General features: G+C 38.0%; 1 protein-coding gene across 13 annotated transcripts in view; it reads right to left on the reverse strand.

The window, feature by feature from the left end:
- Positions 1–26,867, reverse strand: part of BABAM2 (BRISC and BRCA1 A complex member 2) — a 455,408-nt gene that overhangs the window by 269,479 nt on the left and 159,062 nt on the right. For all 13 annotated transcript variants that reach the window (XR_010149587.1, XR_010149588.1, XR_010149589.1 and 10 more), the window contains one exon: positions 26,678–26,752. Coding sequence is in view for 9 of the 13 variants with exons in the window: in XM_024354264.3 (XP_024210032.1) it covers positions 26,678–26,752 (75 nt within the window). In the remaining 4 variants the exon portion in view is untranslated. The remainder of the gene's footprint in view (positions 1–26,677; positions 26,753–26,867) is intronic.

A 26,867-nucleotide genomic window follows, 5' to 3' on the forward strand; every position in this document is an offset into this window, starting at 1 on the left:
TGAAACCCCGTCTCTACTAAAAATACAAAAAATTAGCCAGGCGTGGTGGTGGGCACCTGTAGTCCCAGCTACTTGGGAGGCTGAGGCAGGAGAAGGGCATGAACCCGGGAAGCGGAGCTTGCAGTGAGCCAAGATCGTGCCACTGCACTCCAGCCTGGGTGACAGAGCGAGACTCCACCTCAAAAAAAAAAAAGAATCCAGGCTGCCAACATGGTGAAACCCCATCTCTACTAAAAATACAAAAATTAGCTGGGCGTGGTGGTGTGTGCCTATAATCCCAGCTACTCAGGAGGCTGAGGCAGGAGAACTGCTTGAATCCGGGAGGCGAAGGTTGCAGTAAGCCAAGATGGCGCCACTGCCCTCCAGCCTGGTGACAGAGTGAGACTTCATCTCAAAAAAAAAAAAAAAAGAATCCAGGCTCACATCTGTAATCCCAGTGCTTTGGAAGGCCAAGGCAGGAAGATCGCTTAAGACCAAGAGTTTGAGGTTATAGTGAGTTATGATAGTGCCACTGCACTCCAGCCTGAGCAGCAGAGTGAGACCCTGTTTCAAAACAAAACAAACAGAATCCAGGTTTAAAAAAAATGTTTAGTTTCAGATTTGGGTCATGAAATATACAAAATGAATTTCAAACATCTTGGCACAGCAGATATCAAAGACTACTAGGGCCATGTCAAAAGGATTCAGGAGCTAACCTGAAGAGGCTACAGCTGGCCAAAGATGAGAATGAATTTCAATAAGGGTAAGAATTGCAGTAAGTTGAAACCCAAATATATTTAAAGTCATAAGTTCAAATTAATTTAATACATAAATAGTCAACTTTGAAGGATGACAGGCTAATTCATTATCTTGAAAACAGAATAAATAGAAGAAGCATTTATCCTGCCTTTCCTATATGAACTGTAACGCTGGATAACCAAATAGTAGAGAAGCATCTCCTTACAAAATTATTCCAGTTAATAAATGAAAAGAGAATGATAAAATTATAGTATCACCATTTTGCAACCCCCAGTGAATTAATGGATCTAGGTACTATGCACCAACAGCTACTACCACCGCAATAAACAAGTGACAATCACACAATATGTGCCTTCGGATAAAAGAACACATCACCACCAATAACACTGCCAAAGGAATTGAACTCAGATCTAATTAAGCCTTTCCATCCAGCTGCCAATTGGCAGTAAATACACAGGAACATGCTGAACTGCACAATGAGCCTGCAATCAGCAAAATCTAGACTGTGGGAAACTACAAGTAAATGACCTGAGTTCTTCAACAACAATAATAACAAAACGATAAGAAAAAGAAAGGAATAGAGGAGGAATCTATAAATGAAAAGAGACTTAAAAGACATCGAATTTAAAACAATGGGTAAGACTCAACCATAGTTGAGGGACAGCTCGGTGATGAAGACAAAGAATGTCGAGGGTTTCTTCCTAACAGTCAGAATGGTGGCTACTTTTAGAGGGAGGAAGAAAGTTGTGATTGGGATGGGGCACATGGAGAGAAGGAAGAACTCTCTAATAAGGTGACATTTGGGGCAGATCTTATTCTCATTTAATAATTAAGAAAACTGAGGCTGGGGGCGGGGGCGTTGAGTAACTTGCCAAGGTTACACAGTAAGTGGTGGTGTGCTATGATCTCACTAAGAGCTTGAGCTCTTGCTCAGGCTCTTAACTGTGATTTAACACCTTTTTTTCTAAAGGTATATAAAAACTAAAGTGCACAAATCTTGAGTGTAACTTTACTTGAGAGTAAAGTTCAATGAACTTTACAAATTAAATAGTTTTGTTCTCAAGGTTTTAAACGTCCATATAAAGAGAAGAATGCTTAACCTCTTTTTGAAAATGTCTTTCAGTGCAAAGCCAACTTGTTGACAAGTTAAGATTGATAAGAAAAGTACTTCAAAGACTGCAGCAGTAAGCAAGCTTTACCTGGAGCTGGGGGATAGGAGAGTCAGAAATGATGCTTTTTTCTTTACTGAATAAAATAAAAACCTCCCTGAGGATTTTTTAAGAGAGCCAGCGTATGGCCATTGGAGGTGAGACATGACAAAGTAGCTTCAATCCACAGAAAAAGAGACATGCATGGGGCATTATAGTAGGAATGCTCAAAGATAAAAACTTGCAGGTTACCTAACAGAGGGGATAGTTTTCATAGCACCCTGAAGCAGGCAGAAACAGACACTAGAAAGCTGTTGTGCAAATTAAAAGATTTTCTTAGAGCAATAAGGAAGACTAGAGTGAAAAAGTAATTTGATTATAGTTAGGTTTAATGAAGCTATTTGAAACTGTGCCTGAGTAGGTCTAATTCTTTTAAGTTGATTCCACGTAATATCTCAAATTGGATTTGATATATAAATCACAGTAATTAGTAAATATTTGTCCTGTTACTTTAAGAATGAATTTTTAGCATGGTGGCATGTGCCTGTAGTCCCAGCTATTCTGGAAGCTAAGATGGAAGGATCAGTTGAGCCCAGCAGTTAGAGGCTGCAGTGAGCTATGAATTAAACCACTGTGATCCAGCCTGCGCAACAGAGCGAGACCCTATCTCAAAAAAGAAACATACTTGAATTTTTATAACAATCATAGTAACAAGAATGATAATAAATAACATTCATCAAGAGCTCTGTGGTAGTCTGAACTAACCAGTTACATGTATTAACTCATTTAACCTTCACAGATACTCTTGGAAGTATGTAGTTACAGCCTCACTATTTTTTTCAGATGAGGAAGCCAAGGCATGCAACCAATAAGCAACAGAAATGGAATACTGACATTATTGTGTGTCTGCATTTATCCACTGCTTGCATTTACTCGGCAGTCAATCTTCCCATTGGGCCAATCCTGCTCTAAAGTAGCACCACAATTCTCATGGTGGCAGGGCAATCTTAATGGAATTTAGGAAGAACTAAGCTCTCTAGAAAGAAGGCCTATCTGAAACAGTTCCATTTCAGGGAAGGAAGTATTAGAAGTAGGCTTAGCCTGTAAGCTTAACTTCTGCAACTCTTTAATCCATTATATTCCAAGGATATCTGGAAGTACATTAGATAGCGTATGGCCTGTAAACTATAGATTTCTCTAGTGCAGTGCTTGGCATGTAGTAGGTACTCAACAAATATTTATTGAATGAAAGTGAAAATGAATACATGAGTAACAATCACAGAACATTCCAACATATTGTATAATTTCCTAATACCAAGTAAGTAAACCAGATAATTGCCAGTGGACCCTTTAATTTTAAGCAGTTGTTGAAAAGGCTAACTAAAGAAGGGGATGTAAGAAAAATGCCTGGAGAAAACAAGAGAGGAAGAGAACAAATGCAGGGGTATGAGGTAGCTGAGAGAACCAACAGGCTAATAGATGATGATGAAGAAGCTTTTCTCACTGATATGTAAATATACATGGATAGCTATCTTTATTCAGTTTGCCAGGAGTCTCCATTATCCTGAAAAGTGAAAATGTAATTAAGCTGTACCCCTTCACACTCTCATACACAAACACATGCACACTTATTTTCCATTAAAACACCCTTTGAAATAAAAGCGGAGAAAAAGTCAAAGCAGAATTTTTTAAATTCACGCACTCATTTTTTTTAGTTTTTATCAACCTAGTTATTTTGGGTTGCTATTCACTAAAAACTATAAGATATGTCGGTGTCGGGGCCATATGTTGAAAGTCAACGGGATTCTTTTTCTTCTAGCATTCTCTATCTTTCATTGGCAGGTTTTCTTAGTAAGATCTGTCATCTGGAAGAGCTCATTCTGCACAGTTGATGATTTTCCATAGGTTATGTTTTCAGGCTGAATCATAATCTTTTGTAGTTATAATCTGCTGAAATTCTCATTACACTCATACAATATTTAAAACATTTTGTGTTTTTATTTTTCCAAAATGGAATATAAGAGTTTTTCACCATCTTCACAATTAAACTAATATCAAATTGTCTTGACAGAATCTTTAATTATGGGGTAGAGAGTGATTAAGTTTTATAACTTAAAATCCCAGATCTACCACAGAGTTGTAAACTCAGTATTTTATGTATTCTTAACAAAGGCTGTCTGCAGCAGCCAAGGGAGGTCACAAATGTTATACTGCATGCTTTGATTCTGATTTATGGTTAGGATTGTTAGAACTTGTATTTTGTGCCCTCGCTACATATGTATGTTGTAAATATTGCATAAGAAGATTGGAATGCAATAGCCATAAAAATAATTGCAGGCTATTACATAATCAGAAGTCTGTTCCTATTCTTTATTACGGTAGTCTCATCATACTAAGTAATATATATGTACTGAATAAAAATAGAATGAGCTCTAGCATTATATTCCCTTTTATGTTTCTTTTAGATTTAAGATTTTAATTGCTACAACTGTGGATCACAGTGTTTCTTTTAAAAAAAAAAAAGTAGAAAAAGCGAGGTCCACTCAAATAATGTAAGAACTCATCTACATTATCATTAAATCATTTTACATACACGCATATATTATTTTTTCTTTAACAAGAAATTTTTTTTAAAAAGGAAAAAAGAAAATTCTTACTGAGTATATACACTGTGTTCAGGGCACTGTGCTATAAAGCAAGAAAATACAAAAGTGAATTACACCAATTCTGCCATAAGGAGCTTCAACTCTTCCCAGCATCTGCCCTCCCTTCCTGTGTGTACTGCTACCTGTGGATCACTTCATTTCTAGTTCCAGTAGCCTCCTTTAACCTATGCTCCTTCCCTCCATGTGCCTTCCCCAGTGAAGTCTTAAGGTGCCACTTTGTACCTTGACTGTTTTAAAACCTGACATGACTCTTTAATGTGTACTGATGAAATCCAAATCCTTTAATCTGGCATTCCACACTCAACAATCTTGTTTGTCCTTGAACAGAATTCAAACTCATCCACCTCTGGGCCTTTCCTCAAACTTGCACTCTTCCTGGAGGTGACCGTTGTATAATGCCATATCTGATGGGTAAGATTTCAACAGATAGAAATTATAATGTGGAGTATTACAGATTGAGGAAGACACAAAATCAAGAAAGTATAAGATGTGTTCAGGTTAACTGTTCAGTATGACTGCGGTATAAAATTGATGTAAGTAAGCAGAAGGGACAGGGACAATATATTAATAACACTCAAGAGCTATTATTATAGATCTGAGTATCTAACCATCTTTCTATCTCTCTGCCTACCTACCTAATACCTGTGTGGTTTTAAAATATGTCCACAAGGGCCACGCGCAGTGGCTCACGCCTGTAATCCCAGCACTGTGGGAGGCAGAGGCAGGCAGATCACCTGAGGTCAGGAGTTTGAGACCAGCCTGGCCAACATGGTGAAACGCCATCTCTACTAAAAATACAAAAATTAGCTGGGTGTGGTGGCACATACCTGTAATCTCAGCTATTCAGGAGGCTGAGGCAGGAGAATCATTTGAACCCAGGAGAATCATTTGAACCCAGTGAGCTGAGATTGCACCATTGCACTCCAGCCTGGGCGACAAGAGCAAAACTCCGCCTCAAAAATAAATAAATTAATTAAATAAAATAAAATTAAAATGTCCACAAACTCTTCGATATTCCTACCTTCAAACGGTGGAGATAATTCCCTTTATCTTAAGTGTGGGCTAGACTTAAATAACTTCCATGAAGTGAGTAAAAGGAAGTGGCAGTGTAAGACTTCACACTAGGTCAAAAAAGGCCCTGTGGCATCCTCACTCTTCCTTGGATTGCTTGTTCTGGAAGAAGTCAAGCCCCATGTTGTGAAGACACTCAAGCAGCCTTTGGAGAAGCCGATGTGATGAGGCATCAAGCCTTCCTAATAACAGCCATGTGAGTGAACCATCTTGGAAGTGCATCCTCCAGCCCCAGTTCATCTTTCAGATGGCTACTGCAGCCACTTGAGAGACACTGAGCTGGAACTTCTCAGCTAACTCAATCCCAAATTCCTAAGCCAGAAAAACTGTGAGATAATGAATGTTTATTGTCTTAAGCCACTAAATGTCGAGTAACGTATTATGCAGCAATAGATAACTAATATAACCTATCGATACATGTCTACAAAAGAGGCTATCAGTGACTTCAAATATAAATATATATAATAATATTCCCAAACAATATACTAAAGAATAAAAAGCCTTTTAAGCTGTCATATTACTGATATGACTAATAAGTACAGTGAGGAACATTGACCACATTTATCATATTTACCAACATATATACGTCAGCATAGAATACAATGCCTGAGTCAGAGTCACAATTTAATAAATTATCGTGGCTTTTTATTTATTTTTTATTTATTTATTTATTTATTTTTTGAGATGAGATGGAGTCTCATTCTGTCGCCTAGGCTGGAGTGCAGTGGCGTGATCTCGGCTCACTACAACTTCCACCTTCCAGGTTCAAGTGGTTCTCCTGCCTCGGCCTCCTGAGTAGCTGGGACTACAGGCATGTGTCACCACGCCCAGCTAATTTTTGTAATTTTTTTTTTTTTTTTTTTTTTTTAGTAGAGACAGGGTTTCACCACGTTGGCCAGGCTGGTCTCAAACTCCAGATCACAAGTGATCCGCCTGCCTCGGCCTCCCAAAGTGCTGGGATTACAGGCATGAGCTACCGCACCCAGCCACAGTTCAATAAATATTGTTGAATAAATTGGTGGATCCTTTTCCAAGAATGGCTCTGAAGGAGATTTTCTTACATTATGATAGATTTCATGTCCTGGGTTTCTTAACAAAAGGCAAAACCAGGCAGGGCGAATGGAGAGAAAATATAATTCCTTAAAACTTTCTGTATTCAATATATTGCTTTTTAAAATTATGTTTTTATTGCAAAATAAAATACAAATATGGAAAACTACACAAAACCTATCTATAGCTTAGCGAATTACTACAGGACAAAACCACCCAGGTAGAGAAACAGAACTCTGTCAGCTATCCTAGAAGCCCCTTCAAGCTGTGTGTGTGTGGATGGATGTAGTTTCCTTTCCCTTATCCCAGACTATTCAGGCTTAGAATAACAGAGGCGATATTAAGGAGAACCACAACCCAAGGAGTGGCTCCTGTCACGGCCAGAACCTCATGAGCACAGTTCTTTACGGCATTATAATTTGCTGCTAGCCATAGTACCTGTGAGTGAGAAGCCAGAGCAGTCTGACCGGATCAGGAATAGGAAGACTCTCAATGTAAACTTAGTATCTTTTTTTATGTTTAATATGTGGCATTAAAGAGGCACCAGTGGAATTTTCAAGTGAGAAAAGGTGATAGTGGTAACAGGTTTAGACCTCACACTTATGAACAAGTCAGGATTCTTGCTTTGTAGATTTTAATTTGGGATAGCTTTATATTACAGTGTTGACTAAAGTTAAACCGCCTTGATTTGTTATGATTGTCTAATAAAGAAACTTCTGATGGTGTGCTAAATAAATGAAGTTGAACTTTCAGCTGTGTGCCCTCAAGTAAATGGTTCTTTTTTTTTTTTTTTTTTTTTTTGAGATGGAGTCTCACTCTGTCGCCCAGGCTGGAGTGCAGTGGCACAATCTCGGCTCACTGCAACCTCCGCCTCCCAGGTTCAAGCATTTCTCCTGCCTCGGCCTCCCGAGTAGCTGGGATTACAGGCACCCGCCACCACATCTGGCTAATTTTTGTATTTTTTAGTAGAGAAGAGGTTTCACCATGTTGGCCAGGCTGATCTTGAACTCCTGACCTCAGATGATCCACCCACCTCCGCCTCCCAAAATGCTGGGATTACAGGTGTGAGCCACCGCACCCAGCCAAGTATATGTTTCTTTACTGCAATTATGGATTGCCTGGGTGCACTAGCATAAAACTTCAGCCTCACACATGCCAATTCTCAAGTATATGGGTCTATGACAATTTTCTAAAATGAATCAAGTATCAATTTAACATTAGAGTATAGGACTCATTCAAAAGGCTGATTCTGAAAAATGAAAAAGAATAGCTTCATGTTGATTTCCAGCTTTTTGCGATATCATTTACGATAACTAGAAAACACTGAATCATTCTAAAATTATTATGGGAATTTGTTAACTTCATTTAAGTTGGAAAACAGATCTTACGCAGCCTTAACAAGGCTTCTAAGTCTTGCCCTTTAATGACGTAATTGTTTAGAGGTGCTAATAAAGTTTCCTGGACAGGCCAATATACTTCAAATGAAACAAGATTAGATTACTCCACCATTTTACAAGATAGCCTGCAGATGCCCACAAGATACGTAGTAGCAAACTAAGTTCCATTCCGTGCCAAGTAACTTGCTAATGTCACTTTTTTAGAAAGAAAGGGAGGTGAGATTTGTTGACAGGACTACTATGGGTCTCCACCAAAAAGTTCCTGTCAAAAAATAAGCATTTTCACAGTTCCACTGTATCAGAGACTACAAAGAATATGTGAAGCATTGAAATCCCAACCCTTCATCCAGTGAAAAGGGCTTGCTCTACAGGAAGCCTCCATGGCAGTCTCTTGGGGTAAAAAGAGCGTGGGCTTTTGAGTGAGACAGACCTGAATTGAAATCCAGGCCCTGCCACATACAGTTAGGATAACCCTGGGTAACCCATTCAACTTCTCTGAGCTTAGGTTTCCTCATCTAAAAAAAATGAAGATAATAATGCCTTACTGGCTTACTGGATGAGTCAAGATTTTTTTGATCGTAAGTGACAGGAACCCAAATCATACTCACATAAAAAAAAGTTACTTATTGGAAAACTATGGGAGGGGCTCAAAGATTCCAAAGAAGAGCTGGTTATAGGAGCTGGAGCCAAAATAGTTTCTCAAACCTCAAGGACCAAAACCAAAAATCTCACCACTGACAGTACTCTTTCTCTCTAAATCTTTATCACTCATCATTTTCCATGTTGGCTTCCTTTCATTCTCACTGTGTAGAGCTGCACTGTCCAATATGGCAGTTACTAGCCAAATGTGGTTACTGAGTACCTAGAATGTGACTAGTCTGAACTGAGAGGTGGTAAAGGGTAAATACGCTGGATTTTAAAGACTTGGCACAAAATATGTAATCATACAATGAGTCATTAACAATTTTTATTTTGATTATATGTTGAAATGATATTGAGTACAATGCGTTAAGTAAAACATTATTAAAACATTATTTCACCTACTTCATTTTAGTTCTTTCAATGTGGTTACTAGAAAATGTTAAGTTGCATATGCGGCTTGCCTTATATTGGTACTGGACAGCGCGGTCTACAGTCTTTTCCCACGTGATGAGAAACACAGCTTCTTATAGTTCTGGACTCAATTCAAGCTTACAAACATCTCAGAAAAGAAAAGGATTTTCCCTTCCTACTTCAGTTTGTCAATGTCCTAGGAAGGACTCTGACTGGGCAAGCTTAGATCACATACCCAGTTCTTAAACTAACCCCTGCCAGGCAGAAGGGGAACTGCACTAGACAGTCCTAGCAGAATCACATGGATGAAGGAGGGAAAAGAACATGGGCATGGGATACTGCTACAAGAAGAAGGGGAAAAGACGTGCTAGGCAGACAAAACAACATACATCCACTGTGCCACCTTACAGGGTGGCTGTGAGATGTCTTTTATTCTGACCAATGTCTGTCTCTAAATGCTAGTGGTGACATTAAGTGGCTGTAAGTCATAACACAGAATGGCACACATTAGAAACCCTGGGGATAAACACTTCAGATTTCTACACCTGAGTGTTCATCAAATGTACCTAAACCAATGATACTAAGCCCTAGATGCTGGCAGCTTATAAGAAGGATTGATTTCAAAGAGCAATTGGTGAAGATCTCAGCTTTACTCTACATTGATGTGAGCTGATAATGCCTTTTTAACACAAGTATCATTGCTGATAATGCAGAAGAAGTTTTATGAAGCAGGTAACAATCCTGGAAATATGTTTTTTTTTTTTTTGGTTTTTTTTTTTTTTGAGATGGAGTCTTGCTCTGTTACCAGGCTGGAGTGCAGTGACGCAATCTTGGCTCACTGCAACCTCCACCTCCCGGGTTCAAGCGATTCCCCTGCCTCAGCCTCCCAAGTAGCTGGGACTACAGGCACGCACCACCACACCAGGCTAATTTTTTGTATTTTAGTAGAGACCGGGTTTCACCATGTTGCCCAGGATGGTCTCTATCTCCTGACCTCATGATCCGCCTGACTCAGCCCACAAAGTGCTGGTATTACAGGTGTGTGCCACCATGCCCGGCCAGGTTTTTTGTTTTTTTTTTTTTGAGATGGACTCCTGCTCTGTCACCCAGGCTGGCATGCAGTGGCACAATCTCAGCTCACTGTAACCTCCATCTCCTGGATTCAAGCAATTCTCCTGCCTCAGCCTGCCAAGTAGCTGGGATTACAGGCACCTGCCAGCATGCCCAGCTAATTTTTGTATTTTTAGTAGAGAAAGGGTTTTGCCATGTTGGCCAGGCTGGTCTCGAACTCCTGACCTCAGGTGATCCCCTGACTTGGCCTCCCAAAGTGCTGAGATTACAGGCGTGAGCCACCGCACCTGGCCAACAATCCTGGAAATGTTTATATGCTGTTTTGAATCTACTACCAAATACAACAGGCCATAAAGTCTACAGCAGCAGTTCTCAAAGTGTTTGGGACTCCCTTTTACAAGTAATGAGAATCATGAAGTGCTCCTATTTATGTGTGCTATCTCTGTTGACATTTAGCCTATCTGAAATTAGAACACAGGTTTTTTTTTAAAAAAGTTATTGAGATTTTATCACATTTTCTTCTAGAAGTTGTATAGTTTCAGGTTTTACTTTTAGGTCTATAATCCATTTTGAGTTAAACTTTACATGGAAATATATATATATATGTCAACAAATATATATATATATGTCTTTTCAAGGCATGGATTGAAGTTTCTTTTCTTTTCTTTTCTTTTTTTTTTTTTTTTTTGAGACAGAGTCTCACTCTGTTGCTCAGGCTGGAGTGCAGTGGCACAATCTCAGCTCAGTGCAAGCTCCGCCTCCCAGGTTCACATCATTCTCCTGCCTCAGCCTCCCGAGTAGCTGGGACTACAGGCGCCCGCCACCACACCCAGCTAATTTTTTGTATTTTTAGTAGAGACAAGGTTTCACCGTATTAGCCAGGATGGTCTCGATCTCCTGACCTCGTGATCTGCCCGCCTTGGCCTCTCAAAGTGCTGGGATTACAGGCATGAGCCACCGCACCAGGCCTTTTCTCTTTTTTTTTTTAAATATAGATATCCAATTGTTCTAGCATCATGTGTTGAAAAGATTATCTGTTCTTCTCTGAATTGCCTTTTGCACCTTGGTCAAAAATCAATTGTCCACGTATGTGTGGATCTATTTCTGAATATTCTATTCTGTTCCAATGATCTATACTGGTATATTTTTTTCTAGACCATCATCACACTGTCTTGATTACTGTAGCTTTATAATAAGTCTTTGAAATCAGGGAATGTGAGTCCTCCAATTTTGTTCTTCTTTTTCAAAATTGTTTAGGCTATTCTAGGTCCTTGGTATTTCAAAATAAATTTTAGAATCAGATTGTCAATTTTTACAATTTCTGCTGAGATTTCAACTTGCTAGAATTGTGCCAGATCTATATGCCAATTTAGGAAGAACTGATATCTTACGAGATTAAGTCTTCCAGCATATGAACATGACATATCCATTTGTTTAGATCTTCATTAGTTTCTCTCAGCAATGTTTTGTAGTTTTCAGGATAAAAGTCTTTCATATCTTTTCTTAGATTTATCTCTAAATATTCCATAATTTTGATGTTATTATAAATGATATCTTTAAAATATCAAATTTTAATTACTTGTTAGCCTATAGAAATATAATTGATTTTATATATTGACCTTGTATCCTGCAACATTACAAAATTCACTTATTAGTTCTAGAAGCTTTTTTGTAATTTCCTTAGGCTTTTTGACATAGTCAACAATATCATCTGTGAAAAGATAGTTTTACTTCTTCCTTTCTACTCTAAATGTTATTCCTTTTTCTTGCTTTATTGCTCTGGCCAGGCCCCCCCAGTACTGAATAGAATGGTGAGAGTAACATCTTTGCCTTCTTAATCTTAGAGAGAAAGTATTTGGTCTTTTACAACATCAAGTATGATACTAGCTATAGGATTTTCATAGATGTACTTCTATCAGATTGAGGAAGTTCCTTTCCATTCCTAGATTCCTAAGAGTTTTTTAATCAGGAATATATGCTCAATTTTGTCAAATGTTTTTTCTATGTCTATTGAGATAATCACATGATTTTTCTTTCTTAGTCTGTTAATATGATTAGTTATATTGTTGATTTTTGAATATTCAGCCTACCTTACATCCCTGGGATAAACTCCACTTATTCATAATGTATCATCCTTTTTATGTATCATTCTTTTGAGTTTGTTAAAATTTTATTTCAAATATTGCACCTGTGTTTATGAGACAGATGCATCTGGAGTTTTCTTTTCTTGTAATATCTTTGCCTGATTTTTGTCATCAAGTAGTGCTGTCCTCACAGAACAAGTTAGAAATCATTTCCCCTTTTTCAATTTTCCAAAAGATTTTCTGTACTATTTCTTCCTTAAATGATTGGTGGAATTTACCAGGGAGGTCATCTGTGCCTAAAGTTTTCATGGTGGGAACATATTTAACTATAATAGACACAAGGCTATCCAAATTATCTACTTCTTCTTGAATAAACTTTGGTAAAATCCGAGAAAATTTCTAAAATGCAAGAACACACAAGCAAATATGGCCTTGGCTATCAGAGTGATGACACCACGTAGCCTCTGGAAAACTCCACTGTTCACTCATGAGGTATGGAAATTCTTAATTTTATTTTGAAAATAGTTTTTACCTCATGTACTCTCTGAAAGAGTCCTGGAAATACCAGCAGTCCTTGGACCATACTTGTGAGTTGCTGGTCTATGGAAAAGAGACTAAGAATGCCAACACTATCAGTATTCCAGGATCTTCTGCTAAAGAGTATTTTCATGAAGTACTCACATGACTTTCTAGGGTTAACACAAAGTTGACAAATCTAAATCATATCCCATCCTGCTTCAAGAGAGTCAAACTGCTTATGAGCAATCCTGGAACAAGGAGAAACACCAACTTTATTTCTGGGATTCACACATCCCAACTATATAATATGATCATAATATGGAAACAAATCTGCAACAGATAACAAGGAAGAAAATGGATCTTCAGAAAAATGAAGGAAAGAAGGTAGATCCCTTTGTGACATTATTTTGTCATTAAACTAGATCAAGGTATGTGTGTACTGTCAAAATATGTTTTAAAATATTTTATAAAATAAAACATCCCTCTCTTCTAGTTCTGTATTAAATGTCAATCAAGTCAAGGGCTTCTCCTATGCCAAATTCTGGAAATGTATTTATAAATAAAAATAAAAAGGAGGGGCGTGCTGGGTGACAATGATTGTAAAACTCAGCTAAGCAAAAAGAATAAAACCAAAAAACCTCAGAGACACCTCAGACTGCTGTATCTCAGGATAAGGGAGGCAACGGTAACCAGCAGCCACAGAAGGCACAGGGCGGGCTCGAATAATGCTTCTCAAACCATCCACAGTGAAGGAGCCGTTGTTGTTTGTTTCTCTCTAATCCATCACCAACTGATGGATTTGTAAAATACATTCAAAGTGAATTACTAGAAAAAGAAATCTTTTAAAACACATACAAAATACAAACCCAACATTTCTATCATTAGATTCAACAGATATATGATTATTCTGTCAGCTGCTTTTAATGTTTCTAAATGCTCTCAATGCTGTGTTTGTTTCATCAAGAACCAAAACTGATGCACTTTGGGTAGCACTGGCTAGAAGGTTCTGGCACCTTTCCTCTCCCCTACTTTCCCAGGTTAATCACTGAGTTAAGTGACCATGCACCCCAGCCGGTATATAAAATTATACAATGTTTATATATATACATATATATATATTTTATATACACTTCAGCAAATCTAAAACATGCATCACCTGAGGCCTTGATATTAAGTTTTCTAACACCTTGAGCCCTGACTATGATAACAGGTCTGCATCCAGGGTCCAGCCTCATTTCCTCCTTCCTCCTCTCCATCATTTTATATTATGTTTCTGGCAGATTTCTATTCCTAAATACAATCCCAATTGTAGTACTACCCTGCTCAAAAATAATGACTAAAATTTGAGTTAAGTATTTAAGGCTGTAACACTATGTCTTTAAAATGCCCTTCCTTTCTTATCTCCCACTACTTTGTACACAAGTTCTACGTTTTAGCCAAACTGGACTGTTCAACTGTTTTCCAACTGTGCTACTGTTGCCACCTAAAAAAATGCTTTTTCTTTCTGTCTAGCTTCTTTTTTTTTTTTTGAGACAGTCTCGCTCTGTCACCCAGGCTGGAGTGCAGTAGCGTGATCTTGGCTCACTGCAAGCTCCGCCTCCCAGGTTCACGCCATTCTCCTGCCTCAGCCTCCCAAGTAGCTGGGACTCCAGGTGCCCGCCACCATGCCCGGTTAATTTTTTTGCATTTTCAGTAGAGACGGGGTTTCACTGTGTTAGCCAGGATGGTCTCGATCTCTTGACCTTGTGATCCTCCCACCTCGGCCTCCCAAAGTGCTGGAATTACAGGCGTGAGCCACTGTGCCTGGTCTGTGTAGCTTCTCTTTATCAAAACCAAGTCTTTCAAGGCCATTCCAAATGTCGCCTCCTTTATAAAGGTTTTTTTCCCAGCCAGGTGTAATCCTCTCTCACCAACCTACTAAATTTTGTACTTTTCTTAATAATTAAGTATTATCCTAACATGCATTACACTATTATCTGTGTAGTCACCTTACACCATTAATCAGCTTTTACCTTTATTTGAGTTGTAGGTCTGCTGATTGATGAAAATGGAGTAATGAGAACAGATGACAGAAACAAACCGGCACAACCTCTGTCAGGTGCCAGGTGGCACCTTTAAGATGTGGGTGAAGAAAACTCTACCATAGAGGAAAGTAGTTCCAGATTTAAAAAAAAAAAATGGTCGCCTGTAGTGATCACATCCCATAATTCCTGTTAATCTCACTGTGCTATTTGGTTCCAATCCCCACTTCCCTTTCTGGATCATAGGTTGCAAGGCTTCCCTCATAAACGGACTGAAGAAAATAGGGCAAATCCAAAAAGCTGATATGAAGGGATTAAGTCTACACATTGGCTTAGAAAAACCAACTGCTTAAAACTGGATTAGTAAGACAAGGAAGTATGGTCTTCTACAAACTCAAGAAGTACTAATTAATGTTGATGCTTAGAGTCTTAATAAATACTGACCTGATCAACCCTCCCTGGAGTTTTGTGCTTATTTTTGGGTACCACAGTTTAAGAGAGATGCTGGCAATCTGGAACACTCCCTAAAGAGAAGTATGAAGATGGAGAAGGATTTAAAAACCTGTGACATATTTGGAAAGTGTAAAGGACTAAGAATGCCTAGCCTATAAGTTTTAAAATACAAGTGTTGCTGCTATAATATGATATATGCATTCCTTAAAAAATTGCATTCTAGTAAATTACATACTAAAAATAAGAGACTTATGAGGAAAATACAGACCACTTAAGGCCTGCACAACTTTGTAAGCACAGCACTGACAAAAACCAAAGTAATTTCAGTAAAATATTAATGTATTTAAGATGCTATATTCCCAATAATAAGTGATACAATAAATAATACAGTATGCCTCCAAAGCTTGCTATGTTCATCTGTATTAGTGTACTTTGCATTTAGTTGCTGTATTTAGTGGTCAAAATAATTAATGTGCTAGAGAAAAAGTCAACTGTAAGCCATAGCTGCTTTTGTATTATACTGACAGGCTTCTACTATTTGCCAATTGTGAACGAACTAATTCATGTTACTAAAGCATGTCCTGTAGAAGAATAGACTGTACTTAAATGACAATCACTATAAATGGGGACAGGGTAGCAAAGCAGGTCAACTGATAATCATTTGAGATACACCTACATTCTAAAATAGAAATTTTGAAAAAAAGAAAGAAGCACATCATAAAAAAAAATTTTAAATAAACTGTAAAACAATAAAAGAAAGCCAAAAGAGGAAGGCTCTCTTTTTAAAAAATAAATTTTATTGTGTATATTTAAGGCATACAACCTGATGTTATGGGATATATACAGACAATAAAAAGGTTACTACAGTGAAGGAAATTAATACATCCATCATCTCACATAGTTACCCATTTTTTGGTGGTTGTTTTTATGGCCAGAGCAGCTGAAATCTACTCATTTAGCATGAATTCCATATACGGTACAATTTTATAACCTGTAGTCCTGTTGCACATTAGAGTGCTAGACTTGTTCATCCTACACAGGTGCTCTTCGTACCCTCTGATGTACACAGAAGATGTATCCTACATCCCCCCTTCGCCACTCACCACCACCCCCAACCCATGGTAACCTCTGTATTGTTCTCCGCATATATTTGAAATTTTTTTTAAGATTCTACATACAAGCGAGATCATGCAATACTTTTCTTTCCGTGTCTGGCTTATTCCACTTAGCATCATATCCTCCAGGCTCACCCATGTTGTGGCAAATGGCAAGATCTCATTCTTTTTTAGGACTGAATAATATTTCAAAATGCATATGTACCACAGTTTCCTTATCCATTCAACCACTGTTGAACAATTAGGTTGTTTCCATATGTTGGCTCTTGTGACTAGAGCTGCAATGAGCATGGCTGTGCAGAGATCTTTATGAGGTGGTGATTTCATTTCCTTTGGTTATATGCCCAGAAGAGGCATTACTGGTAGTTCTATTTTTAATTTCTTTAGAAACCTCCATTGTGTTTTCCATAATGGGTTACCCCAATCTACATTCCAAGAAACTACCTGTAACTTCTTTTTTCCAAGAAACTACCTGTGACTTCTTCATTTTTACTAAGAAAATATATATACCATTGTCAGAATTACCATAAATCATATTTGGAAACTTAAGGCAAGTAAAAATTTAAGTTTTGAATTCTACATAAGGGAAATCAGAAGAGAGGAAAAATTAAGTAGTAAACATAACTCTGTCATAATTTCAATGAAATTTTTTCTTTTTTTTAACTTTTATTTTAGGTTCAGGGGTACATGTGCAGGTTTGTTATACAGGTGTATTGCAAGCCACAGGGTTTGGTATACAGATTATTTTGTTACCCAGGTAATAACCATAGTACTTGACAGGTAGTTTTTTGATCCTCACCCTCCTCTCACCCTCCACCCTAGGGTAGGCCTTGGTGGCTATTGCTCCCTTTTTTGTATCCACATATACTCAAAGTTCAGCTCCCACTTATGAGTAAGAACATGCAGTATTTGGTATTCTGTTCCTGTGTTAGTTTCCTTAGGATAATGACCTCCAGCTCCATCGCTGTTGTTGCAAAAGACATGATCTCATTGTTTTAATGGCTGTACAGTATTCACTTGTGCATATGTACCACATTTTTTTCATCCAGTCTACCACTGATGGGCATTTAAGTTGATTCCATGTTTTTGCTATTGTGAATAGTGCTTAGTTCCACAGTAAATTCAATACTTTGAAATACAAATTAAATGACTTAATGAAATCAAAACCATTTCTATTCTGCACCTGCACCAAGCTCAGAAGTGTATTAAGTACCATCATATTTATTATCTCATTAATAGTCCCAACAATCCTGTGTGGTAAGCATAGCTATCTTAGTCAGTTCCAGTTGCCATAACAAAACACTATAAACTGTGTAGCTAACAAAATACTATAAACTGTGTAAAAAACAGAGAGTTGTTTCTTACAGTACTGGAAGCTAGAAAGTCCATGATCAAGGTAGCAGCAACTGTGGTGTCTGGTGAGGGCCTGTTTCCTAGTTCACAGATGGTGCCTTCTCACTGTGTCCTCAGGCCTGTTAGCCCTCTAGGGCTTCTTTCATAAGGGTATTAATCCCATTCACCAGGGCTCCACCCTCATAACTGAATCACCTCCAAAGGTCCTAACTCCTAACACCATCACCTTGGGGATTAGGATTTCAACATATAAATTTGGGGGAAGGTGGGTATAAAATTTCAGATCATAATAATAGCTAACCTCATTTTAACAGTTTGGGAAACTAAGACTTGGAAGATAACTCGGTAAATTTTATGTTACTAACAGATGATTTAAAATAAGAGAGAAGATGGAATAAAAGAAGGAAGGTTAAAAAAAAGGGTAGGGGGAGAAAGAGAAGAAGGGAGACTTCAACAGAGTTGAAGGTACTAATCAAACATAAACAGAGACCATGGTATAAAAACCACGGACACTCACTGAGCCAAATCCCTTTACTTATCTATTTATGATGCACCAGGTGTCTTTGTGAAGAAATACTCCCCTCCATCATCTAAAAAAGGGATCGGCAAACTAGTGCCTATGGGCCAAATCCAGCCCAATGCCTGGGCTGGATAAAAAAAAAAACAGTTTATCCTTTACTTTAAAAATAAACGTTGTTTTGTTTTTGTTTTTAGAAATTCATATTTTTAATTGACAAATAATAACTGTACATATTCATGAAAAACATAGTGATGTTTCTATACACATAATGTATAGTGATCAGATCAGGGTAATTAGCATATCCATCATCTCAAACATGAAAATAAAGTTTTATTGGAACTCAGCCACACTCATTCATTTACATATTGTCTGTAGCTGCTTTCATGCTATGAAAGCAGAGTTGAGTAGTTGTGACAGAGACCATATGGCACACAAGTCTAAAATTTTACTATCTTGCCCTTTAGAGGAGCCTGCTGGACCCTGAACTAGAGTGTATTTTTCCCTAAGTCCTGTCTGCTCTCTAGAGAAGGGAGGTGGAACAAGGACGAGGTACTGAGCGCAGCCATGGGTCCACTGCTTAACAAAGAAAGAGACAGATTCCCTGCAGTGTAAGTGTTCAGACCATCTCACTGCTTTCTTTGTGATTAAGTCTCAAATGCAAATTTTGGCTCAAATTTAGCAAGGATAAATCATCTTATTACAGGAGTAAACAGCACCCTACTTTTATGGCACTATCTTCCCAGTACTCCTTCCTACTTTTAGAAAAGTATGCCCACTCCTATTTGATTAGACAGAAATTATTTCCTTTAAGATAAGAAGATGACGGTTCTGTGTGAATTCTTTATGGTCCTTCAAGTACCAGACGACTATTTTGCTTTAAAGCTAGATTTTACAAGAGTGTGTTAAAGCAGTCTTTCTCTCTAAAAGCTGACTATTAAGTGTGACTTTACTGATTTCAAAAAAATTCCCTGAACTAAAAAGTCTCAAATTCAGAGGAGTTATTTAATCTGTGGTTTAGAGAAAAACTTGTAAGGTCAGCCTTTGAATTTATATATTCTTATCAGAATCAAAGGCTTTTCAATGTTTCTATCTTACATGTGCTGAAAAAGAATTATAATCAATACATACCACCCTAACAAGCTTGCTGGATTTTAAATAAAGAGAATATCTGGGGGGAAATTACCAGTTTCCTTTCTAGCAAACATGTAATGCTAAATGGGCTTCAAGCATTTCCAAATAGTAAAAGACAATGCAAGAATTCATCCACAAAAAAATTCCAGTAACGTTAATCAGTCTAATGTTCTTCTGGGTGCAGGGAATGCAAAATCCTCCCCTGTTCCTAAGGGCAGATGAGAAGAATGAGAAATTTCAAAACTCTGCCAACTTATTCAGTCTTTAATGGCAAGTCACAAAATGTGACTGTCATACACACGCTTTGTTTTTTAACACTCATGCCATTACCTATTTCTCCTAACAATATAAAAGAATGACAGCACCACTTGAAATGGGCTTTTCCAGGCAAAATTTCCTTTAAACTTTTCCAGGAGAGAACATTGATATAATGATCATATTTAAGCATATCACGAATTAAAACAACTTCTTAAGAAAACTTCTCTATGATTACGGCCGGGTGTGGTGGCTCACACCTATAATCTCAGCACTTTGGGAGACCCAGGCAGGCAGATCATTTGAGGTCAGGAGTTCGAGACCAGCCTGGCCAACATGATGAAACCCCATCTCTACTAAAAATACAAAAATTAGCCAGGCATGGTGGCACATGCCTGTAATCCCAGCTACTGGGGAAGCTGAGGTATGAGAATTGCCTGAATCCCAGAGGCGGAGGTGGCAGTGAGCCGAGATCGTGCCACTATGCTCCAGCCTGGGTGACAGAGCAAGACTCTGTCTATTGAAAAAAAACAAAAAACAAAAAAAAACCTTCTCTATGATTATTTTGGCTAGTATGCTATCATTTCAGTTGTTTCTTCTTAATAGTTTCACTTGATCATTTCAGTTCTTCAAGTTTCCATCCCATTTCCAAAATTCATTTTGTCAGATACCCACTGAGTACATTTTCTAATCATTCATATCCTCATGAACACCAACAATCTGGCCTCTATTCTGGTCATCCTACTTAAAGTGTTCTCTCTACTCTCACCATCCCTATCATCCTCACAAATTCAAATGCTTTTCTTCTTTGTTCCAATTCTTTCAATGGCATTTGAGTATTTCCTTCATCATGAACATTTTAAAACCCTGACTTGGCCAGGCATGGTGGCTCATGCCTGTAATCCCAGAACCTTGGGAGGCCAAGGTGGGTGGATCACCTGAGGTCAGAAGTTCAAGACCAGCCTGCCCAATGTGGCAAAATCCCCTCTCTATTAAAAACACAAAAAATTAGCCGGGCCTGGTGGCAGGAGCCTGTAATCCCAGCTAGTCGGAAGGCTGAGGCAAAGGAAATGCCTGAACCTGGGAGGCGGAGGTTGCAGTAAGCCGAGATGGAGCCACTACACTCCAGCCTGGGCGACAAGAGCAAAACTCCGTCTCAAAAAAAAAAAAAAACACACCTTGACCTTTATGACTCTGAGCTCCTGTTGTCCTTCTACATATACGACAATTCTCTTCCACTGGATTCTCCAAATTCAGGCTTCTCCACAGTTGTGTGCAAAATTTCCTCCTTCAAAAGGTTCACTTTGGTTTCATTATCCTGCTTCTTTTCCACCTTGACCTTTTAGCACCTCTCTTATTCTAGCTGCCAATAATCAAAATAAGATATTCTGTCAATACCTCCAAATAAACACAGTCTTGGGCAAGTAATTGAATTTCTTTGGACTTCTCCTTATTTTTATGTCAATTAAGTGAATTATCCAGAAAAAGATGAAAGAGTAGGAATTTCAGAGCCAGAAAGAAGAGCGTGAGCAAAATGACAGCACTGGGAATTCTCACAGCACTGGCAGGACACTGCGGATAGCTGCCTTTCTGAGATTAAACGCACATTTTGGGAAGCTGTGTAAAACAGCACTGCATGGGAGAATGGGCTCTAGAAGCAGCATCCAACAAGTAAGTACTACTCATTTTGAGAAACGTTACAGGAGACTAACAGTAACACTGCAGGAAGATTGGGAACTGAAGAGAATGGGGCCAAGGAAATAGCTCTTACCATGATAACCCAGTTATAAGGGGATTAAGACTACCTGCTAAATGAAGTCTAAAATCAATCTCCCAGCATTCAGTATCTTTCCAACTTTTTTTCCTGGTTTTATCTCTCAGTAGTCTCTTGCAGGAAATTTCTCTTGCAACCTAGATTACTACCTACTTCCCAAATCAAGTATGTCCACACAGTCCCACCACTGACTGCATGATCATCCATCCCTGATCTGTTCCTCCTCCCCTCCAGCCTTGAAAAGCTATGCCACTTAGAGGTCTAGCTAATGCCCAAACTTGGTCATAAAGATTTTATGACCTAATCATTCCAATCCATAACAATCTTATTCTTTTTAAAAGCTTACTGGGCAGGTAGCGTACAAGTTAACACTTAACTATTTATCAGTAAATGTTAACTTATCAATTATATTATAAGGTCTCTGAGGACAATGATTATGCTTGAATTTCTTTTTTGTTGTTTGTCTAATCCCAGTATCATTTTATGGCAAAATCAGTACTTAGGTGTTCTGCACAGTACCGCACTCAAAAACCAAGCCAAACTCATTCTGGCCACTCTGTTGCAGTTGTGATAAGCGGCTCAGGATATTGAGTGGCACTGCAGTTCAAGGTTCTCCTGTTACCCACTGGGTCATAGTAAGATCTCCCTGAATACCACACTGTATAGTATAAATCAAGGAAAGTGAAGAAAAGCCTTCTGCCACCCACCTGGTACAAGACAGTTAGGTTTTAGAGCAAGGGTCACAAATTAACCCACAGGCCATGGCTACGACATAGAAGTGTTCTTGCACAGTGTTTGTAAACAATATTTATCATTGCTATTACTTAAAAGATAGTAGTTTTTCATATTAACAACAACATCAACAAGAAGCCCTGAGATTCTGGGCTCCTTTTTAATAACATCTGGATATCTGGCAACACCAGTCCCAAATTATCAAATGGAAAACAACTCTGTAGCTGTATAGCAGCTGCTGCCTTTAGATGAAGCACGTACATGCTAGTTCACTCCAGTCCCTACCATTTCCTATTGTATTGTATCAAGTCAGATTCACTCCTTTTCAGTACTTGCCTGGCTCTGTGAATATCTGCATTTGCTACTAGGTTTGGTTAGAAAGCAGAATGACTATAAGTAGGTAACTGGCTGGCCAATGTCAGGCTGAGGAGGCTGCTCCTACATCAGATAATCTCAGCACACCTAGATGCTCTCTTCCATGTTAGTGATCTGCTTAGACCATTGCATAGTTACATATTCACAACTCTCTGCCTATCCTAGGCTCCTGAACAAGTCTAGACACCCTGAACTGAATTCCTGCTTTCTGCCTCTGTTTGGCAGAGTGACCTAGGCTCTGCACTGATTGTGCCCTGACTGATCAGTACAGCCACAGTGACTTCAGAAGAAGGATGAGAACTTCATCTCTTGTATAAACAACCTATTTTAGCTTTTTCACACTCAATTAATTTCGCTGTAGTGTCATGATTCGGATTCCACAGTAGAACTAAATTTCTACATGCAATCCATCAGGATGAATGGGCTCAGTGTGTGATATTAAATAATGCCAATAAAAGTCCAAGTACTTCAGTCATAGTCAATTGGTTATAGCCTTACTTCTAACCTGGGCTAGGGCTCACTGATTTCTAGTTTAGAGATACTCCAACAATTTAGCCTACATAAACAATATGGTCTTTTCTTACCCAACAAAAAAAAGTTAATGTTGATTTTCTTTGCACGGTTATATTTGCCATATCCACTATCAGCAGGAAATAGTTGCTATTTAACCCTCCAGTTCAGCGGGATAAAACAATTTGCCTCCATATTTTTGTATGATGCTACTGAAGGGATTCCTAGCTCTAGGATTTAACTTCACTGTATTCTGTATAAAACTGGCTTACTATTTTAAGTGACCAATTCAAACACACATCATATTTACAAGTAAGCCTCTCCTATCCCCCAAAATACTGTATTCTTAGTTTCTAAGCTTCTTGTTCAGAGAATAAATATGTTAGTAGACAATTCAAACCTTTTCTTTAGCTACTTTTCTATGGAGTATGGTTTTACAGAAAACAGAAGCAAAAACAAAAACACAGCCTTCTTAGCATCATATTGTTAAGTTCACTAATTCTCAGGACAAAAATAAAGACAGGAATACACATACAGCACTTTTCACCACACTCTAAGAAAATTAAGAGCAGCAGCATCTAATGACTAGCTGTTCGTTAAGAGAAAGTATGTAATTATAAAACCATCTTTCTTTGGTTCAGTAACTGTAGAGAATACTTGCACTTTGATCATTTCTGTAATCTCCTCTTTATGCTGGGGACCACGATTTCTCCCCATAAACACACCAGTTGAGAAGTTCAGGGGTACACAACTGAGCCCAGTGGAACAGACATAAGACAGTTGGTCTACGCCTGATCTGTAGAGTACTAAGTATGGACTGTTTCCTGCTATACAGACCACAGAAGAAGAGGATTTGTATGAAATTTCTCATCTGGTCTACATGAGCTCATGCTGGATTTCAACCACCTGCAAAATGAGAATCCTAATAAATACAGAAATATTTTTCCTGTTTATGTTAGTGATTCATCTGACCCTTTGATTAACCTCAACCAAAAGTGAAATTCAGACTCTGAAATCAGACTTCATCTTCAGAATAAATTCACTCTATCCCCTGTAAGAACCACATATGTTTACAATACAATATTAAGGGAAATCATATCACTGAATATTGAATGGCGTTTTCATTTTAACATAAAATAATTCTATTAGTGGGTAAAACAGGCACACCTGGTAATATGAACTTATGAGTGAATGATGGCCTCATCACAGTGTAATGAAATGTCATTGTAGCAAATCAATAGGGTATGCAGTCAAACTCCATACTACTCAATATTTTCAAGTTCTACCTTCCCTTTTATTTGTTTGAAATGATAAGGTAAAACTATATTGATGCTGGTGAAGAGTATCCTAACCCTAGGAATTCAGGAAGTTTATTTTTGTAGTTAGACTATCAATTATAGGCCTAGTAATTAGATGAGGAGCATCCAAATGCAAATAATATGTAAAGCAGCTCCTAAGGCAAACTTCCTTTGAAGAGCATAACCACATGTTACAACAACTTTAGGAATGTAGATATTAAAACCCTCAACAAGTATTCTGGATTGCTTCTGGTGTGCTGGTAGGTTTCTGTTTCTGTTTTTTTGGCTGTTGCTTTGTGTTACACAAGAGTTTCTCCTTTTTGGTCATTGTTGTTTTACTCTTTTTGCATGAACTTTAAAGATCCAGAAGGACATTAGTGTTGCAATGTAGATATTTTATCTATAGAAGAGACATCATTTCACAGTAATGCAGGGGTTAAACAACATTACTGTTTTGGCAAATAGATTCCACCTTTCTCTTAACTGACTGGCAAGGAAAATAAGAACAGCATATAAAGTTAGAATTCTTAAAATAAAAATATGATAATTTGATGCTGAAGAGATAAATAAGAGATTATGAGCCAACAAACATTTTTTTCCTTTGACCCTTCAAGAATATGAGCAGAGGCAACATCAATTTCAAATAAACAGGAAGACTGCTGAAACTGATAAGGCACAGTAAATTAAAACAAAGCACTGTAACTGTAAATTGTGGATTATATAAATCAGGTACTTTCATATGCTGTTGAACTTGCCTCTAAATGAGCTGAAAGAGAGTTTTAACTGGAATACATGGAGGAGGTCCTGAGTATATGCTATAAGGGTTTCTTAGAAGACTGCTTACTGGTCTAATAGAGCACAGTAATTGCCAAAATCAAATTAATTATGCTTGGTTATCACAAATCTAATATATATATTTTCCACTACAGGATTGTAGAGAAACTGATAGAAATTGATGATTTCCATTCTTATTTGGACTTTACAACTCTTGGGTACAAAATGGAGAACTAGTCAACTGGAAACTAAAAACGAAAGTTTAATGAAGTACAAAAATCCTATGTTTTACTTAGAGAAAAAGAAAATAATTTTCCTCTTTAGATGGACTGTATAGACCAGGAACAGTGGCTCACACCTATAATCCCAACATTTTGGGAGGGTGAGGTGGGAGGACCACTGAGACCCCTTCTCTACAAAAAATAAAAAATTAGCTTGGCACAGTGGTGCACGCCTGTAGTCCCAGTTACTCAGAAAGCTGAGGTGGGAGGATCACTTGAGCTTGGGGTGAGCTATGGTCACACCACTACACTCCAGCTTGGGTGACAGAGCAAGACCATGTTTCCAAAAAAAAAAAAAAAGATGGAATGTATTAAAAAAAAATTCCCTAACCTTTTCTATGGTTTATAGTTTATATTCTACTAAGTCATACTTATAACCATTATAAAAATTAATATCTAATATTATTTATTGATTAGTATAATATGCAAGCAAACTTGTACAAAGATTCTGTCTTTTCTCTAGGCAGTTATGAATACCATTAATTCTCTGAACAACATCAAATTAGGAAGGTAGAAATTTTTCTTACACTAGATTGCAATTAAAGAAGCACAAGTACAAATACAGCACAGAGGGAGGCCAGCCAAATCTTTTTGTTTGTTTGTTTTTTATCTGTTGTTTTTGTTTTTTGAGATGGAGTCTCACTCTATCACCCAGGCTGGAGTGCAGTGGCTCGATCTTGGGTCACTGCAACCTCTGCCACCCAGGTTCAAGTGATTCTCCTGCCTCAGTCTCCCGAGTAGCTGGGATTATAGGAGCCTGCCACCATGCCCGGCTAATTTTTGTCTATTTTTTTTAGTAGAGACAGGGTTTCACCATGTTGGCCAGGCTGGTCTCAAACTCCTGACCTCAGGTGATCCGCCCACTTCAGCCTCCCAAAAAGCTGGGATTACAGGCATGAGCCACCGCGCCCGGCCAAGGGCCAGAACCTCGAAGGCACTTGCTAGGGTGTTTGTAGAATGGAGTGGCGACTAATATTGCATATTAGGTAATTTATATGAGAGTCTTTCATTCCAGTAACATTATTAAATAAAAGCGATTTTTCCCAAAGTTTAATTCACTTATAATAATTTTATTTTAATATGGAAAACTCACTTCTAAATGACTTTCACAGTTACTATTTTGGCTTTTAGGTAGCAAAACAGCTCAATGGAACTTCATGTAAGAAATATTTTTAATAGAATTCATCATCTGAACAAAATGCTGACAAACCAGTCATACAAATATTGAGTTAAATAATTACTTAAAAAGCTCACTTATATTCTCATACTGATAATCATATATTTTTACCTTGAGAAGGTATGTAGGGATATTGCTGAAATCCACGGGCAACTTCAAAAGGAAACGAGCTGAAAATTCACCAGTCTGTAAAAAGAAAGTTATAATAATAAGATTAAAATCAAAAATAGATTATGAAGTGACAATTATAGCCAAGGCCACAAGTTCAACCTGTTCAAAATGCAGGCATCTTCAATTTGGT

The sequence above is a fragment of the Pan troglodytes genome, chromosome 12 (assembly GCF_028858775.2).
Source record: "Pan troglodytes isolate AG18354 chromosome 12, NHGRI_mPanTro3-v2.0_pri, whole genome shotgun sequence".
Lineage (NCBI taxonomy): Eukaryota > Metazoa > Chordata > Mammalia > Primates > Hominidae > Pan > Pan troglodytes.